This window comes from Saccopteryx bilineata, chromosome 7, assembly GCF_036850765.1.
Source record: "Saccopteryx bilineata isolate mSacBil1 chromosome 7, mSacBil1_pri_phased_curated, whole genome shotgun sequence".
Classification (NCBI taxonomy): Eukaryota; Metazoa; Chordata; class Mammalia; order Chiroptera; family Emballonuridae; genus Saccopteryx; species Saccopteryx bilineata.
The window spans coordinates 87,559,985-87,578,495 of NC_089496.1; the positions used below are offsets into that span (position 1 = coordinate 87,559,985).

At 42.0% G+C, this 18,511-nt stretch overlaps 1 protein-coding gene across 1 annotated transcript in view; it reads right to left on the bottom strand.

Annotated features, from left to right (window-relative positions):
- Positions 1-896: 896 nt before the first annotated feature.
- CPN1 (carboxypeptidase N subunit 1) overlaps positions 897-18,511 on the bottom strand; it is a 30,935-nt gene continuing 13,320 nt past the window's right edge. Inside the window, 5 exon segments of the mRNA XM_066240519.1 lie at positions 897-1,091; positions 1,093-1,157; positions 4,714-4,832; positions 7,062-7,161; positions 15,505-15,644. Of these exon segments, the coding sequence (XP_066096616.1) occupies positions 1,061-1,091; positions 1,093-1,157; positions 4,714-4,832; positions 7,062-7,161; positions 15,505-15,644 (455 nt within the window). The 3' untranslated portion in view covers positions 897-1,060.

Below are 18,511 nucleotides of genomic sequence, written 5' to 3' on the forward strand. Positions count from 1 at the left end.
GTGTGCTGTGTGGTGTGTGATGAAGGACTACACATTCCCTCACAATCTTTAGTAACATCTACTGTCCTCAGTGACACTTTTAGAACAAAGGAGTTTATTCTGGGGAATTGAACAAGATTGCTGCATGTTGCTGACATGGGGCAGGGCACTTCCATGCCACAGGAACGTCAGCCTTACCCTGCCTACCCAAAACGTGTGTTAAAGATGCATACTGTTTCAAATGCTCATGTGCTAAAATGGGTAGCAGTGCGACTAGGTGTTTGTGTGTGAAAGGCCGGTGGCTCAGAGGATAGAGCAACACCCGGCGTATGGACATCCTGGGTTCAATTTTCCCTCCTGGCACACAGGAGAAGCCCCCACCCTCTCCCCCTTTGCTCCTCTTCTCCTCCTGCAGCCAGTGGCTCAATTGGCTCCAATGTGGCCCCAGGCACTGAGGATAGCTCAGTTAATTTGAGCATCAGCCCCAGATGGGGTTGCGGGGTGGATCCCAGTTGGGGCGCTTATGGGAGTCTGCCTCATTATCTTCTCCTGTCACCTAAAAAAAAAACTACTGGCTATTGTTGAAAGGGTCCTCCGGGATTTCTGATTTGGTCAGAAACCTGGTCTTGTTATGAGAGCAATATCAATGATGAATCATCTCAGCCTTTCAGCTCTCCATTCAGAAATCTTCCTTGAGTACCTATGACGCTGCAGACACTGTGCTAGATAGACTACTGACCGAGTGGCCAGCCAGCCAGAACCAGTCGCTGGATGCAGTCTGGACTGGCGTGGAGCCTTCAGGGCCTATACCATTCCCCCACAATCGGAAAATCTCACTGAACACTGCTGACTCTACACACTACTGCATCAGAGGGGGCTACATCTGGAACAGATGGAGACCGTTCTGAATTGTTCGGAATACGTTTATATTTAAATATGACCCAGGTAATAAAATAGAATGCTTCATCTGATCGAAGAGCAGGACCAGAGCCTTTCTGAGGTGTGTGGCCCGAGCCGCTGTGGGTTGCCGTAGATTTCAGGCAGGGACTCTGCCCTGCCACCTCTGCATCCGTTTACCTGGCTACCCAGGGCTGTACTTGCTTTGGTAAGACTGCCTCCAGGTGCTGTGCTGGGACCTCGGTTACTTGAAGAATGCTTCTCTTGAGTTGGAAGTCAACCTGGAAGAAAAAGAAGAGGAAACAAGAAGAACAGAAGAGTCTGTTTTTGACTTCCTGGAATTGAAATTGGGGGAAGGCCTATTTGGATCCGGTTTTCCCACAATTGCAGATTCTGAGAACAGGAGACCAAGAAAAAATTATCACAGCAATGACCCAGAACAGCATTGCTGGTGTCATATAGGCTTGGCTAATGTTTCCCCTCAGAGAGGCACATTATCACTGATGATTCATAGGGTGTGTCTGGATGAATTTATTATTCGTTTATTTTATATGTGTTAGGAAAAAAATAGATCCACACCTCCAACTATGATTTCACCAATGACGGTGCCGTACTAATCCCCTTCATGCTGACTGTGTGAATCACAGGTGTCATGCTCAGGCATGCATTCGCCTTGGACCTTTAGACCTAAACTTTGTCATAATCATTCAAAAGTGTAGATAGAAGAGATGATGTGAATTGTTAGTGTAGATTCTTTCATTCCAAATCTCCATGTACATTAACACATCATTTTAACAATGCATTAAAATTTTTTCTCCTGCTGTGGCACACGGACCTGAAAGGTGGTACTGACTGACCAGTTGGGCTTCGCCGGCTGTGCAGGAGCTGTAGGACCACCCCAGAAATGACAGGCAGAGGGAGTGGCTCGGTGTTCTAACCACACTGCCCCGGGCATCCTTGGCTTTCAAGCCCTTGGAATCATTTGAGCTGCTGAAGCCAGCTGGGAGTTGAAAAACTTGCAACCAAGAGGCCTCTCCATGGGCTATTTCTTGCCCGTTACACGCCAATCCCAGCCAGCTCTTCTGCTAGTTCCTCAAAGCCGGTGAAGCCAGAGCCGATGGCACTGCCATTATCATTTCCTATAGAGTAACACAGGACTCTAAGGAAGGAAGAAGAAAGAAAGAGGGAGAAACAACAAAGCGAGTAAAAGACAGAGGGAAATGAAAGGAACCTGGCACCTGCAATGCTGGGGGGAAAGCAAAGGGGAGAGCACCAGACTGGGCGGCGGGTGGGGGGAAAGCAAAGGGGAGGGCACCAGAGTGGGAAGCAGCTAGGGAGAAAGCAAAGGGGAGAGCACCAGACTGGGCGGCGGTTGGGGGGAAAGCAAAGGGGAGAGCACCAGACTGGGCGGCGGTTGGGGGGAAAGCAAAGGGAAGAGCACCAGACTGGGCGGCGGGTGAGGGGAAAGCAAAGGGGAGGGCACCAGAGTGGGAAGCGGCTAGGGAGAAAGCAAAGGGGAGAGCACCAGACTGGGCGGTTTCTGACAGGGTCTTCATCGTAAAGAACCCTCCAGTCAAGGATCTTTGTCTTCTCTCTTCCCCCAGCCACGTGGGTCTCTGCTTTAGGATGGGAGGAGAGACTCGACTGTGATCAATAAATGAATTCTTAGTTGTTATGCTCTCTGGGAATTGTATCCAAACAATACAATAATAGGTTATGAAATTTTACTTAAAGGCCATATGACAAAAGAACTGAAATATTCTGCAGCAGAGGATGTTACTGAAATTTGCCATTGGTTGCATTTGGCACCGAGTAGACCTGCTTTCAAGCAAGACTCATGCACGCAGCTGCCTAACCGCCGCTGATTTTAGGGCAGATGAAGAACAGGGCATCACAGGACAAAAGGGAAAGAGACGGTGTTGGTTGGGAAACTGGGACTGGGGAGAGGCTGTGATGAAAGAGCTGCTCTTTGCTTCCTGCCTCTGCATGGCAGTCACTTCTAATGTGCAGGAGAGGCAGTGGAGGGACTGGGAGAGGAAAAAGGGAAAGTAGAAATTTCTGAGGAATCTTCAAAGGATTTAAAAAACTCTACTCTGATCCTTGTGTTAGAAGGGGAGGGGCTTATGAACAGATTATAAATTTAGCATGATGCCCTATACCTCGCTGGCTAACTAGGCGGCCTGGACAGCCCAGCAGGTTCAAATGGTGGCTCCCACCACCTAGTCACTATAATATTGAGCGAGTCATAGGGAATATAGTCAATAATATTGTAATAACTATGTATGGTGCTAGGTGGGCGCTGGAGATATTCAGTTTATAATTATGTAACCACTATGCTGTACACCTGAAGCTAATACTACAAAATTATGTTGAATGTTAATTGAAAAATAAAAGAGGCCCTGGCTGGTTGGCTCAGCGGTAGAGCGTCGGCCTGGCGTGCGGGGGACCCGGGTTCGATTTCCGGCCAGGGCACATAGGAGAAGCGCCCATTTGCTTCTCCACCCCCCCCTCCTCCTTCCTCTCTGTCTCTCTCTTCCCCTCCCGCAGCCAAGGCTCCATTGGAGCAAAGATGGCCTGGGCACTGGGGATGGCTCCTTGGCCTCTGCCCCAGGCGCTAGAGTGGCTCTGGTCGCGACAGAGCGACCCCCCGGAGGGGCAGAGCATCGCCCCCTGGTGGGCGTGCCGGGTGGATCCCGGTCGGGCGCATGCGGGAGTCTGTCTGACTATCTCTCCCCGTTTCCAGCTTCAGAAAAATACAAAATAATAATAATAATAATAAAAAGGAAAAAAAATAAAAGAATAAAAAAAATATTGAACGAGTTTCTAACCTCAAAATGCCAGGTTCCTTAGCTGCAAATGAGATTAGTTATATCTACTTCATAGGGTTGTTGTAAAGGTTGCATGAAATAGTTCTGGAAAGCTCTCATATAGTGTCTGATACATAGTGACTGTTCAATAAATAGTTCAAAACAAAATTCCTACCTATAGCTGTATTTGAAAAGACAAGCGGGGAGGGAAGGTCTGCTAAGCTCTAGGGTTGTACAGAGAAGGAACCGGACGGATGAGGAGCCCCTGGGGAAGAGCTGACTCGTGGGAAAGCAGGTCTGTAGATGCTCATTAAATAGGACTGTCTTGTTATCTTTTCCTTGTCTGAGAAATTGAAGGATTAGAGTCCATGATTACTGAGTCTCTTTAGTTCTAAAATCTTAATATGAGCAGAGCTCAAAAGGTTCAGGCTGTAGATGAAAAAAGTTCTTTGCTTCTCACATAAAAAATGCAGTGGAGAGTTGTAATATTGGAGAGCAGCTGGTCTTGGCTGAGGTCAGTGGAAAGCAAGAGGGTCTAAGCACCAGAAGGGGGCAGAGCGCCATCTGGCGGTAGTCCTTGCTGATGGCACGGAAGAAGGCAGCCCATGGGAGCCAGTGTATCAGGGCAAGGTCTCTGGGAGGTTACAAACGAGCACGTGTCGGGTATTTTCTATGTGTCAGTCTTGCACGCTTCACATGCACGTTCGCACTTCAACCTCCTGTGAAGGAGGTACTATTATCGCCAATTTACAGAAGAAGAAGATAAGAATGAGAACAATCGGGTAATTTGTCCACAGTCTGGATTTAGAAGCAGACGGTCCTTTTAATCACAATGCTATGTTAACCAGAAGAAAAGAAAAAGTCAAAAGGAAGTGGAGAAAGGTATAAAGGGAAAGTGGCAGAAGAAAAGTTAGCATATGAGAGCAATGAATTTTTGTTTATGGTGAAAGAGGGAAGTCTGGCAAAGATTAAAACTATGAGACTCTATAAGTGACCTTTATAGGGCTCTGTAAAGTTCAGCCTAACTCACCAGTTTTGGTTCTCCGGGACCCACGGTCACACTCACTGTCTCTGGGTCGAACCCAGGTGCTGTGGCAGTGACAATGTAAGTACCTGGAAGCAGCAGCCGGAAGTAATCGCCGTGAACACCTAAACATTACAGGAATTGAGCTCAGTCTGCAGATTAGAAATTACCCCAAACAGGCCTTTTATATGAAAAACAACTGAGCGTTTTAGCTGACCACAAGCTTGGTTTCTATTATTAGTGTGACAAACTGGTTAAGATCCAAAACAATCTATTCCCGTTTACAGACGAGGAGTATGGGCCTCGGCTTCTGGGAAGTAGGAGTCTCACAGGTGCTCTGTACTGAGACTACTGTGCTTAATTCTAGACACTGTGTTTTCAAAAACTCATGTCCAATAAAGGGTCACTAGGAGAAAGGCTGACTATCTATACATGTTTTTGAATATCTATAAATGTTTTGCCTGGTAAAGAGGACACATGAGACCTCTGTTTCAGCGATTGAAAAGTCCTACGAAGAAATGTGCACCTAAAGAATTAAGCATGAGAACTTTGCATTGAAATTGACAGGAGGAACATTTTGCTTGTCAGAAGCAAAAACTATTGTGACACACAGAGCTTCCAAAAAATAAATGGAGTCCTTTGTGAAACTGTGAGTACTTAAGCAGAGACCGAACAAGGAGCCCAGGAAAATCTACACAGCTGTGCAGTGCCCAACCTGCGCTAGTGGGGGAGGGGCCTGGGCTGGGCCACCAGCTGCCTCAGTGGTGTTGTGTGTGCGGGATCTTATACTGGGGGTGGGGGCGGGTTGGACTAAATGACCACTAAAGGTCTGATTTTGAGAACCCTATCTTTAATATTTCCTCCATCACCTTCAAAAAAGAGAAATAAAATTCAAAAGAAGGCCTGTTTCTCTGTGGCAGAGATGTCACATTTTGGCTAATGACTTTATAGCTCTTTTGAATTGATGGTGACCATGCTTTAAATTTAAGTGTATAGCAATGAATAATTGAAATAATAAATACAATTAAGAATGAGACAGACAATAGATAATGGGAAAGTCTTTTTTCTGCCCCCTATTAAATGTCTGAAATTCACTTTAAAATGCTTTAGCAGAAGCAGTATCCTATTATGCATGTGGCGGACAGTTGAAGCCATACCCAAGGCTGTCATTTTCTTAACAGAGAGCTCTCGTCCAGAAATGGTAGCTAGCATTGCATCCGGAAGGCCCAATTCCAGATGCAGTTGTTTGGAGGGCTTCAGCTTTTTTTCTATCTCTAGTCAACACTAGATGCTTTGTTAAGTAATATAATGAATGTTAGCAATGAGTTTTTTCAGTGGTGAAATGAGCAATTTATTAATTTAGCATAATGGGTATTGGAAGTTGGTCCTTACTGGTGAAATTAGTGGTATTCAATATATGTTGATTGGCTATAATATTTCAGAGTCATTCCCCACCCTTGCATGAATAAGGTTTAAGAGTCTAGAAAGCCCTGAAGTTCTTAGGATTGCCTGAAGTTTGATCCCTAAACAGTCCTGGGTCCAGCCAGTGGTGTAATACTTGACTATGTGGCTACAGAATTCTGTCTTTAGAATATCACTGCCTTTGTCTTGAATGAGCTTTTCATGGAAGACATGTTGGGATCATCCTAAAGTACATAATTTATCTCCTTAAAGCTGAGATTTCATCCACTTTAAAGAGATTGTCTGAATTGTAAGATGCCTGCTTGGTATGGCAGAATGTGGCTGAGCTTTGCTGATATCGAGGTTGTGAGAGGCAGGCAGATCTCATCTGCCCCTAACCATTGCTAATTACTGCTTTACTCTAAAAACAAAACAATCCAAAACCCCTACAAGTTGTGCGTGATCAAACTGGACAGTTTGCAACACCATTGTGCTATGAGATATTCTGTACCATTCTAGGAGGTTCTATCACTCTTGCCCTAAAACAAGTTTATAGAACGCATCTTGCTAACTTTGCCCTGAATGGAGGTGTAGAGAGACACTTGGGTCAGAGACAAACTTAAACATCTGTTTCACAGTCCCTTTCTTTTCTACCCCATCTCACACTATTATGTGAGCTAGTGATAACTTCAAGCCCAGAAAACACCCTTCACAAAGTGGTATGAAGAAGGAGCTCCTGAATGCTGAGAGAGATGTTACATTTGCATCTTCCTGGCCCTCGCCTCTTCATTCACTGTTTCCATTTCTATTACCCTTCCTTCCTCCAGTCCCCACCCCAGTGGCCAGTGTATCCCTGCTAGTCTCACTGGTTTACAATTTGGCCTCCTGATTATGCTGAAGAAGTAGAGGGACTGGAAGTTTCTTTCTCATCCCATTTGGTTGTGGCCACCTACCTGAAGTGACATCATGGTTAATCCCACTGACAGAAATGACAGCCTCAGGGACATAATTATTATTCTCATCAAGCACCATTCCTTTGATGCCGTGGTGGACCTGTAGGAAAACCTTACAGTATAATTGTGGTCATAAAACATTGTGCAGCATTTGAGAGGCCCCAAAGCCTGTCTCATAGGCTTTTGCATTTGGTCTTCACAAAGATTATCCTAATAACCCCTTCCCCAGGCTCTCTGTCTCCTCCCCTCACCCCCAATAATCTCTTCTCAATAGAGCAGTCAAAAGGATCCTGTTAAAATCTAAGTCAAATCATGTTATAGGTCTAATTGATCCCAACTCAGAGCAAATGCTAAAGTTCTTATGATGTCACATAAGACAGCATAAGTCACAGCCTCAGTTAGCTGACTGATCTCACCTCCTGCTCCCTTTCCCATACTCTCATGATTATTCCAGCCACACTAGTGTCCTAACCTTGTATGTCTTAAAATTAAATTTTTTTTTAGCCTGACCAGGCAGTGGTACCGTGGACAAGAGTGTTGCCCTGGGATACTGAGGACCCAGGTTTGAAACCCTAAGGTCTCTGGCTCGAGTGCAGGTTCATCCAGCTTGAGCGCAGGGTCCCTGGCTTGAGCGTGGGATTATAGACATGACCCCATGGTCACTGGCTTGAAGTACAAGGTTGCTGGCTTGAGCAAGGGGGTCACTGGCTCAGCTGAAGCCGCTCCACCTGGTCAAAGCATGTATGAGAAAGCAATCAATGAACAGCTAAGGTGCTGCAATTATGAGTTGACGCATCTCATCTCTCTCCCTTCCTGTCTGTCTGTCCTGTCAGTCCTTCCCTCTCTCTCCCTAAAAAGAAAAATAAGTCTTTTTAAAATTGTGATAAAATACCCATAACATACAATTTACTATTTCAACCATTTTTAAGTATCTAGTTTAGTCATGTTAAGTATATCCAATCTCCAGAACTTTTTCATCCTGCAAAACTGAAACTCTGTACCCACTAAACAGGTCCCATCTCCTTCTCCACCCAGACCCAGGCACCATCATTCTACTTTCTGTCTATGAATTTGATGACTTTTTCTTTCTTTTTTTTGTGTGTGGCAGAGACAGAGAGAGTCATAGATAGGGACAGACAGACAGGAAAGGAGAGAGATGAGAAACATCAATTCTTCGTTGCAGTTCCTTAGTTGTTCATTGATTGATTTCTCATATGTGCCTTGACTGGGGGGCTACAGCAGATAGAGTGACCCCTTGCTCCAGCCAGTGACCTTGGGCTCAAGCTGGTGAGCTTTGCTCAAACCAGATGAGCCCACGCTCAAGCTGGCGACCTCAGGGTCTCGAACCTGGGTCCTCCGCATCCCAGTCCAACGCTCTATCCACTGCACCACTGCCTGATTAGGCATGATGATTTTTTTTTTTAATAAATTTTTATTAATGGTAATGGGATGACATTAATAAATCAGGGTACATATATTCAAAGAAAACATGTCTAGGTTATTTTGTCATCAAATTATGTTGCAAACCCCTCGCCCAAAGTCAGATTGTCCTCCGTCACCCTCTATCTAGTTCTGTGCCCCTCCCCCTCCCCCTAACTCTCTCCCTCCCTCCCTCCCATGTCCTCCCTCCCCCCCCACCCTTGGTAACCACCACACTCTTGTCCATGTCTCTTAGTCTTATTTTTATGTTCCACCAATGTATGGAATCATGTAGTTCTTGTTTTTTTCTGATTTGCTTATTTCACTCCTTATAATGTTATCAAGATCCCACCATTTTGCTGTAAATGATCTGATGTCATCATTTCTTATGGCTGAGTAGTATTCCATAGTGTATATGTGCCACATCTTCTTTATCCAGTCTTCTATTGAAGGGCTTTTTGGTTGTTTCCATGTCTTGGCCACTGTGAACAGTGCTGCAATGAACATGGGGCTACATGTGTCTTCACGTATCAATGTTTCTGAGGTTTTGGGGTATATACCCAGTAGAGGGATTGCTGGGTCATAAGGTAGTTCTATTTGCAGTTTTTTGAGGAACCACCATACTTTCCTCCATAATGGTTGTACTACTTTACAGTCCCACCAACAGTGAATGAGGGTTCCTTTTTCTCCACAGCCTCTCCAACATTTGCTATTACCCGTCTTGTTGATAATAGCTAATCTAACAGGAGTGAGGTGGTATCTCATTGTAGTTTTGATTTGCATTTCTCTAATAACTAATGAAGCTGAGCATCTTTTCATATATCTGTTGGCCATTTGTATCTCTTCCTGGGAGAAGTGTCTGTTCATGTCCTCTTCCCATTTTTTATTGGATTGCTTGTTTGTTTGTTGTTGAGTTTTATGAGTTCTTTGTAAATTTTGGATATTAGGCCCTTATCTGAGCTGTCGTTTGAAAATATCAGTTCCCATATAGTTGGCTGTCTGTTTATTTTGATATCATTTTCTCTTGCTGAGCAAAAACTTTTAATTCTGATGTAGTCCCATTCATTTATCTTTGCCTTCACTTCTCTTGCCATTGGAGTCAAGTTCATAAAATGTTCTTTAAAACCCAGGTCCATGATTTTAGTACCTATGTCTTCTTCTATGTACTTTATTGTTTCAGGTCTTATATTTAGGTCTTTGATCCATTTTGAATTAATTTTAGTACACGGGGACAGGCTGTAGTCGAGTTTCATTCTTTTGCATGTGGCTTTCCAGTTTTCCCAACACCATTTGTTGGAGAGGCTTTCTTTTCTCCATTGTGTGTTATTGGCCCCTTTATCAAAGATTATTTGACCATATATATGTGGTTTTATTTCTGGGCTTTCTATTCTGTTCCATTGGTCTGAGTGTCTATTTTTTTTGCCAATACCATGCTGTTTTGATTATCGTGGCCCTATAATATAGTTTAAAGTCAGGTATTGTAATGCCCCCAGCTTCATTCTTTTTCCTTAGGATTGTTTTGGCTATTCGGGGTTTTTTATAGTTCCATATAAATCTGATGATTTTTTGTTCCATTTCTTTAAAAAATCTCATAGGGATTTTGATGGGAATTGCATTAAATTTGTATATTGCTTTGGGTAATATGGCCATTTTGATTATATTTATTCTTCCTATCCAAGAACAAGGAATATTTTTCCATCTCATTGTATCTTTTTCGATTTCCCTTAACAATGCTTTGTAATTTTCATTATATAGGTCCTGTTTATTCCTAGGTATTTTATTTTTTTTGTTGCAATCGTGAAGGGGATTATTTTTTTGAGTTCGTTTTCTAATATTTCATTGTTGGCATATAGAAAGGCTATGGACTTTTGTATGTTAATTTTGTATCCTGCGACCTTACTGTATTGGTTTATTGTTTCTAATAATCTTTTTGTGGAGTCCTTCGGGTTTTCGATGTATAGGATCATATCATCAGCAAAAAGTGATAGCTTTACTTCTTCTTTTCCGATATGGATGCCTTTTATTTCTTTGTCTTGTCTGATTGCTCTGGCCAGAACTTCTAGCACCACGTTGAATAAGAGTGGAGAGAGTGGACAACCCTGTCTTGTTCCTGATTTAAGGTAGAAAGTCCTCAGTTTTATGCCGTTTAATAGGATGTTGGCTGATGGTTTATCATATATGGCCTTTATCATGTTGAGATATTTTCCTTCTATACTCATTTTGTTGAGAGTCTTAAACATAAAATTGTGTTGTATTTTATCAAAAGCCTTTTCTGCATCTATTGATAAGATCATGTGGTTTTTGTTCTTTGTTTTGTTGATATGGTGTATTACATTAACCGTTTTGTGTATGTTGAACCATCCTTGAGATTCTGGGATGAATCCCACTTGATCATGATGTATTATTTTTTTAATATGTTGTTGTATTCGGTTTGCCAGTATTTTGTTTAGTATTTTAGCATCTGTATTCATTAGAGATATTGGTCTGTAGTTTTCTTTCTTTGTGCCATCCTTGCCAGGTTTTGGTATGAGGGTTATGTTGGCCTCATAAAATGTGTTTGGAAGTATTGCTTCTTCTTCAATTTTTTGGAAGACTTTGAGTAGAATAGGAACCAAGTCTTCTTTGAATGTTTGATAGAATTCACTAGTATAACCATCTGGGCCTGGACTTTTATTTTTGGGGAGATTTTTAATAGTTTTTTCTATTTCCTCCCTGCTGATTGGTCTGTTTAGGCTTTCTGCTTCTTCATGACTCAGTCTAGGAAGGTTGTATTGTTCTAGGAATTTATCCATTTCTTCTAGATTGTTGTATTTGGTGGCATATAATTTTTCATAGTATTCTACAATAATTCTTTGTATTTCTATGATGTCTGTGGTAATCTCTCCTCTTTCATTTTGGATTTTATTTATTTGAGTCCTGTGTCTTTTTTCCTTGGTGAGTCTTGCCAAGGGTTTGTCAATTTTGTTGATCTTTTCAAAGAACCAGCTCCTTGTTTTATTGATTTTTTCTATAGTTTTTCTGTTCTCTATTTCATTTATTTCTGCTCTGATTTTTATTATTTCCTTTCTTCGGCTGGTTTTGGGTTGTCTTTGTTCTTCTTTTTCTAGTTCCTTAAGGTGTGAAGTTAAGTAGTTTACTTCGGCTCTCTCTTGTTTGTTCATATAGGCCTGAAGTGATATGAACTTTCCTCTTATTACTGCTTTTGCTGCATCCCAGAGATTCTGATATGTCGTATTTTCATTTTCATTTGTCTGTATATATCTTTTGATTTCTGCGCTTATTTCTTCTTTGACCCATTCATTTTTTAGAAGTATGTTGTTTAGTTTCCACATTTTTGTGGGTTTTTCCCCCTCTTTTTTGCAGTTGAATTTTAGTTTCAAGGCTTTATGATCAGAAAATATGCTTGGTACAATTTCAATTTTTCTAAATTTGCTGATATTGTCTTTGTGGCCCAACATATGGTCAATTCTTGAGAATGTTCCATGTACACTAGAGAAAAATGTATACTCTGTCGCTTTGGGATGAAGTGTCCTGTAGATGTCTATCATATCCAGGTGTTGTAGTATTTCGTTTAAGGCCACTATATCTTTATTGATTCTCTGTTTGGATGACCGATCTAGAGCCGTCAGCGGTGTATTGAGGTCTCCAAGTATGATTGTATTTTTGTTAGTTTTTGTTTTAAGGTCAATAAGTAGCTGTCTTATATATTTTGGTGCTCCTTGGTTTGGTGCATATATATTAAGGATTGTTATGTCTTCTTGATTCAACTTCCCCTTAATCATTATGAAATGACCATTTTTGTCTCTGAGTACTTTTTCTGTCTTGTAGTCAGCATTATTAGATATGAGTATTGCTACGCCTGCTTTTTTTTGGGTGTTGTTTGCTTGGAGTATTGTTTTCCAGCCTTTCACTTTGAATTTGTTTTTATCCTTGTTGCTTAGATGTGTTTCTTGTAGGCAGCATATAGTTGGATTTTCTTTTTTAATCCATTCTGCTACTCTGTGTCTTTTTATTGGTAAGTTTAATCCATTTACATTTAGTGTAATTATTGACACTTGTGGGTTCCCTACTGCCATTTTATAAATTGCTTTCTGTTAGTTTTGTATCTAGTTTGATTCTTCTCTTTTGTTTTTCTATCATTTGTTTTTGTTTGTTTGTGTTCCATACTTCTTTCCTCTGTTGCTACCTTTTTTAAGTCAAGTGTTTTTGTGGTGGTTTTTTTAAGGGTGGTTACCATTAAGTAATGAAAAGGGTACCTACCATATTCATTGTAGTACCCTATCTTATAAGTATTTCTGCACTTCATCATCCTTTGCTACTGTTAATCTCCATCCTCTCCCCCCTTTTTTTCCTTTGTTGTCACAGTTTAAGTTTGGTTTTATTGTGTTCTTGGTGGAGCTGTTACTTGTGGTGTTGTTTTCTTTTGTTCTTTGAATCTGGTTGGAAAACCCCCCTTAGTATTTCCTGGAGTGGGGGCTTTCTGTTGATAAATTCTCTCATCTTTTCTGTATTTGTGAATGTTTTTATATCTCCTTCATACTTGAAGGATAGCTTTGATGGGTATAGTATTCTTGGCTGAAAGTTCCTCTCTTTCAGGGCTTTAAATATTGGGGTCCACTCTCTTCTAGCTTGTAGAGTTTCTGCTGAGAAATCTGATGATAATCTAATAGGCCTTCCTTTATATGTTGTACTCTTCTTTTCCCTGGCTGCCTTGAGAATTTTTTCTTTGTCATTGGTTTGTGTCATCTTTATTATGATGTGCCTTGGAGTGGGTTTGTTGGGGTTAAGAAAACTTGGTGTTCTGTTTGCTTCTTGAATTTGAGGCTTTAGTTCCTTCCACAGGCTTGGGAAGTTCTCGTCTATTATTTGTTTGAGTATATTCTCCATTCCATTTTCTTTCTCTTCTCCCTCTGATATACCTATTATTCTTATGTTATTCTTTCTGATGGAGTCAGACAATTCCTGTAGGGCTTTCTCATTTTTTATTATTTTTGAGTCTCTTTCTTCTTCTCTCTGTTGTGCCTCAAGTTGTTTGTCTTCTATTTCACTAATCCTATCTTCAATCTGGGCTGTTCTGTTAGCTAAGCTTGTTACCTCGTTTTTCAGCTCGTGAATTGAGTTTTTCATTTCTGTTTGATTTGTTTTTATAGTTTCAATTTCCTTGGTAATATATTCTTTGTGTTCATTGAGTTGTTTTCTGATCTCCCTATATTGCCTTTCTGTGTTTTCTTGTATATCTCTGAGTATTTTTAAGATTTCTAGTTTAAATTCTCTGTCATTTAGCTCCAAGGCTTCCAATATGTTAAGTCTTTTCTCCATAGATTTTTCCACATCTATTTGTGTTACCTCTCTTTCTTTTGTATCCATAATATTCGATTTCCTCTTTCTTATCGGCATCTGAGGGTGGTCTTATTGATAGCACGCAGGCGCACTCCCTGGCGGCTTGAATGAGCGTCGCTGCGGTAGCTTCCTCCACACCCTCGTCTCTCAGATTCAAGTGATAACAGTCCTTTTGCTTTCAGTGTGTGTGGAACTCCGGAATGCTCCGAGGATAAATTTTTCTGTTTCTAGTTGATAAATTTGTTGTGATTTAGGGGAGAGCTGTCGGACGCGCTTCTCACGGCGCCATTTCCGTGACGTCACCCTTGCATGATGATTTTTGATGATATGTTGTATAGGTGAAACTATAGGGCATTTGTCTTACTGTGATTGGCTTATTTCACTTGGCCTAATGTCCCCTGGGTTTATTATTTTGTAGCATGTGGCAGAATTTCCTTATTTTTTAAGGCAGAATAACATTCCATTTTATGTATAGACCATTTTGTTTATCCAGTTGTATCTCATTGAATACTTGGGTTGTTTCCACCTTTTGGCTCTCATGAGTGTGTCTGCTATGAACAAATAGGTCTTTGAGATCCTACTTTCAGTTTTGGGGGGTATATAGCCTGAAGCAGATTGTTGGTTCAAATGGTAGTTCTATTTTTAATATTTTGAGGAACTGTAGAACTGTTTTTCATAGTGGCTGCACCATATACATCCCCACCAATAATGTACAAGGGTTCCAGTTTCTCCACCTCCTTGCCAACATTTGTTATTTTCTGTCACTGTTGTCTGTTTTTTAATAGCTGCCATCCTAGTGGGTTGGTATCTCACTGTGGTTTTGATTTGCATTTCCCTAATGACCAGTGATGTTGAACATCTTTCATGTTTGTGGTTAGCCTGGTACTTATTTTTGTGACCTCACTGGGGAAACCCTTTTTCTCTAGACATCTGCATGGTTCTCTTCCTTACCTCCTTGAAGTCAGTTTAAATGTCACCTCCTCTGTAAGGCCTTCTTCTTTGCATTTAACATGCTATAGACTTTATTTTATTACTTTGTTTACTGTCTGTCTCTTTTCTCTAGAATATAAACTATATGTAGACTAAGCTATTTGTTTGTTTGTATTCATAATCCCCAGCATACAGTACACTATTTGACAGATAGTCATGCTCAGTAATGGTTTTTGTTTGTTTGGTTTTGGGTTTTTTTAGCAAGAGAGAGAGAGACAGAGACAGGGGGCAGACAGAGAAGAAGAGGAAGAGATGAGAAGCATCAACTCATAGTTGTAGTACCTTAGTAGTTTATGGATTGCTTTCTCATAAGTGCCTTGACTGGGGGTCCCAGCCAAGGCAGTGACCCCTTGCTCAAGCCAGCGACCTTGGGCTCAAGCCAGCGACCATAGGGTCATGTTTATAATCCCACACTCTGGCCAGTGACTCCACGCTCAAGTTGGTGAGCCTGTGCTCAAGCCAGCGACCGTGGGGTTTTGAACTTGGGCCCATAAGGTCCCAGGTCAATGTTCTATCCACTGCATCACCACCTGGTCAGGCTCAATAATGTTGAATGGATAAATTTCAATGATAGAAGAAGCCCAGATCAACTGATGAGAGCAAAAGTCAGACCTGAGCCACACAGAAAACTCTGCCTACCATCGGAAAACTCTTCTCTTTCTGTAACCATGAAAGTTAAAGAATTCCATTTCACCTGTTCCAAGAACTGGATTAGGGCTTCCCGATTCCCCAACCACTCGCGCTGTAATTCCTCTTGGTGGGGAAATTTATCACAACTCAGTTCCAGTGTGATCTCGAAACAGTTGGTGTGGAGATAATTAAAGTCTTGCATTCCTAGGGGAAAGAGGGCGGTGGCAAATTTGTACAAGCAGGTTCCTACCCGATGCCCCATCTCAACTCCCATTAATCCCAACTTCTCCACACACACCTCATTACCGTCTGTTTTACCCCTTTGTCTCCATTTACTTCTCCTCTATAAAACCTTTCCCCAATTTTCCAGTTCACATGCCTTTCTACTGTTCCAGTTTTCTCTTTTCAAAAATGCTCATTTTGTTATCTCCACCCTCAACTTCTTTCCCATTTAATGACTTAAATTCACTTCCTGTCTCTTTTGGCATGTCCAAAATCTGCTTACTGGTTGTGCCTTAACATTAGACTATGCACGTGTACTGCTTTCTGGGGGACAGATTTCCTCTTTGGACTCTGATGTCCTTCAGATCTGGGGGGTCAGAGATGAGACAAATATCTTGCTTTCACATCCCTCTTTCTGCCGGGAACACAGCACTAGCCTGGAAAATAGTTATCCAGGAATTCAGAACCCTGAAAGGCAGAAGGCAGCAAGATTTTCCTTTCATCAGCTGCTGGTTTGCTTCTATCTTCAATATTATTCAATTGAATTCATTACTTCAAAATATGTTTCTGATGATTAGAATGGTGTTTATATCAGACATTTATTTGGGTTAAAAATTGTCCGTTTATACCCTGCAGGAAAGCAGATCTCTTGTTATGAGAGGACACAGGAAAATCCCTACATCTAATCTGTCAAGTTAAGATGAAAATCCAGACTCTTTTTTTACAGGGACAGAGAGAGAGTTAGAGAGAGGGATAGATACGGACAGACAGACAGGAACGGAGAGAGATGAGAAACATCAATCATCAGTTTTTCGTTGTGGCACTTTAGTTGTTCATTGATTGCTTTCTCATATGTGCCTTGACCAGGGGGCTACAGCAGACCGAGTAACACCTTGCTTGAGCCAGCAACCTTGGGTCCAAGCTGGTGAGCTTTTGCTCAAACCAGATGAGCCCGTGCTCAAGCTGGCGATCTCAGGGTCTCAAACCTGGGTCCTTCGCATCCCAGTCTGATGCTCTATCCACTGTGCCACCGCCTGGTTAGGCGAAAATCCAGACTCTTATGTTAAATCTTTTAGTTTTAAAATTCTGGGAACTGATGGAAGCTTACACAGAAAACTCTGATTATTTAGTGACTCATCACATAGTCATAGTATTTGACATTTAGCTTGTACTTTATTTGTTGTTCTGTGATTGTTTGCAGTGTATATTTATTCTCTTTAATAAAATGATAGTAATTTTAAAAAGTATCCATTTAATTAACTTTCACCTGGTACTCTGAGTGCAAACAGCTGTTCTGGGAGGTTGGAGAACCTATAGCCTGTTACATCAGTTCTCTCTCAGCATCAGAATCATCTAGGGCTGCACCTTCCAGCCAAATACAGGTTGTTGGGCTTTAGCCCCAGGGCTTCTGATTTAGTAGCTACGGAGTGGGGCCCCCAACTTTGCGTGTCTAACAAGTGTCAGGCAGCGCTGAGGATGCTGGTCCAAAGACCACACTGCTGGAACAATTGTTTTAATGAATTGTTTTGTTTTTAAATTTTATTCATTTTAGAGAGGAGAGAGAAAGGGAGAGAGAGAGAGAGATAGAGAGGGAGAGAGAGAGAGAGAGAAGGTGGGGAGGAGCCGGAAGCATCAACTCCCATATGTGCCTTGACCAGGCAAGCCCAGGGTTTCGAACCGGCGACCTCAGCATTTCCAGGTCGACGCTTTATCCACTGCGCCACCACAGGTCAGGCTAATGAATTGTTTTAATAATCTTGAAATTGTACCAGCTCTATTTGGGGCAATGATCCTCAGTGGAGGCATGGACTATGCTTTCCCAGAGGATGGAAAGGGAGGAACAAGTTTAATTTGAAAAAGTTTATTTGATATTTTATTTTTTGGCACCTATTGCTTTCTTAATGCAAACTAAAGAAAAAAATTCAACAAAATCTTCTCACTTTGTGTTCAAGTGTGTTTTTAGGCCCTTTCCCAGCATATGGTGATGCCCTAACCTTCTTCCTCCCCGCTCTCTACAGCAGGGGTCCCCAAACTATGGCCTGCGGCCGCATGCAGCCCCCTGAGGCCATTTATCTGGCCCCCGCTGCACTTCCGGAAGGGGCACCTCTTTCATTGGTGGTTAGTGAGAGGAGCATAGTTCCCATTGAAATACTGGTCAGTTTGTTGATTTAAATTTACTTGTTCTTTATTTTAAATATTGTATTTGTTCTCATTTTGTATTTTTACTTTAAAATAAGATATGTGCAGTGTGCATAGGGATTTGTTCATAGTTTTTTTTATAGTCTGGCCCTCCAACGGTCTGGGGGACAGTGAACTGGCCCCCTGTGTAAAAAGTTTGGGGACCCCTGCTCTACAGGACCAGCTATCAGCTCAGTCTTCTCTGATGAGCTTTCTGCTCCTGGGGCTCCGGCCGGTCTGATTAGGGAGGATAGGAAAGACAACTGCTGAAACACGATTCCTGAAAGATCTCAGCTTCCTGCTTCTGCCCCTTCCCTCTCCTTTGGTTCCCTGTCTACTGAAGGTTCATAAATAGAGGTTCTATCTCAACCCTTGGGGCTGGGGAAGGCCCAGGGAGCAGAGAGAGAAATCTCTTGTGGGAGGTTTCTGTGGCTGCATTCTCAATGGCCAGTGTCCAGACACACTCCTGCTCCTGGGACACGGGCAGCAAGGTGCAGAGCGCCCCCAGAGGAACTGTTCATGTGCAGGCCAGCACCCCTGCTCACCAGTTGCTATGTGAGGCAGAACTCTGTGCTAGTTAGAAAAAGTCTAACATTTATAAGCCAGGCATTTCCAGGTGCTTTGTATGCATTATTTATCAAATACTTACATCAAAATTATGGGGCAAGTAC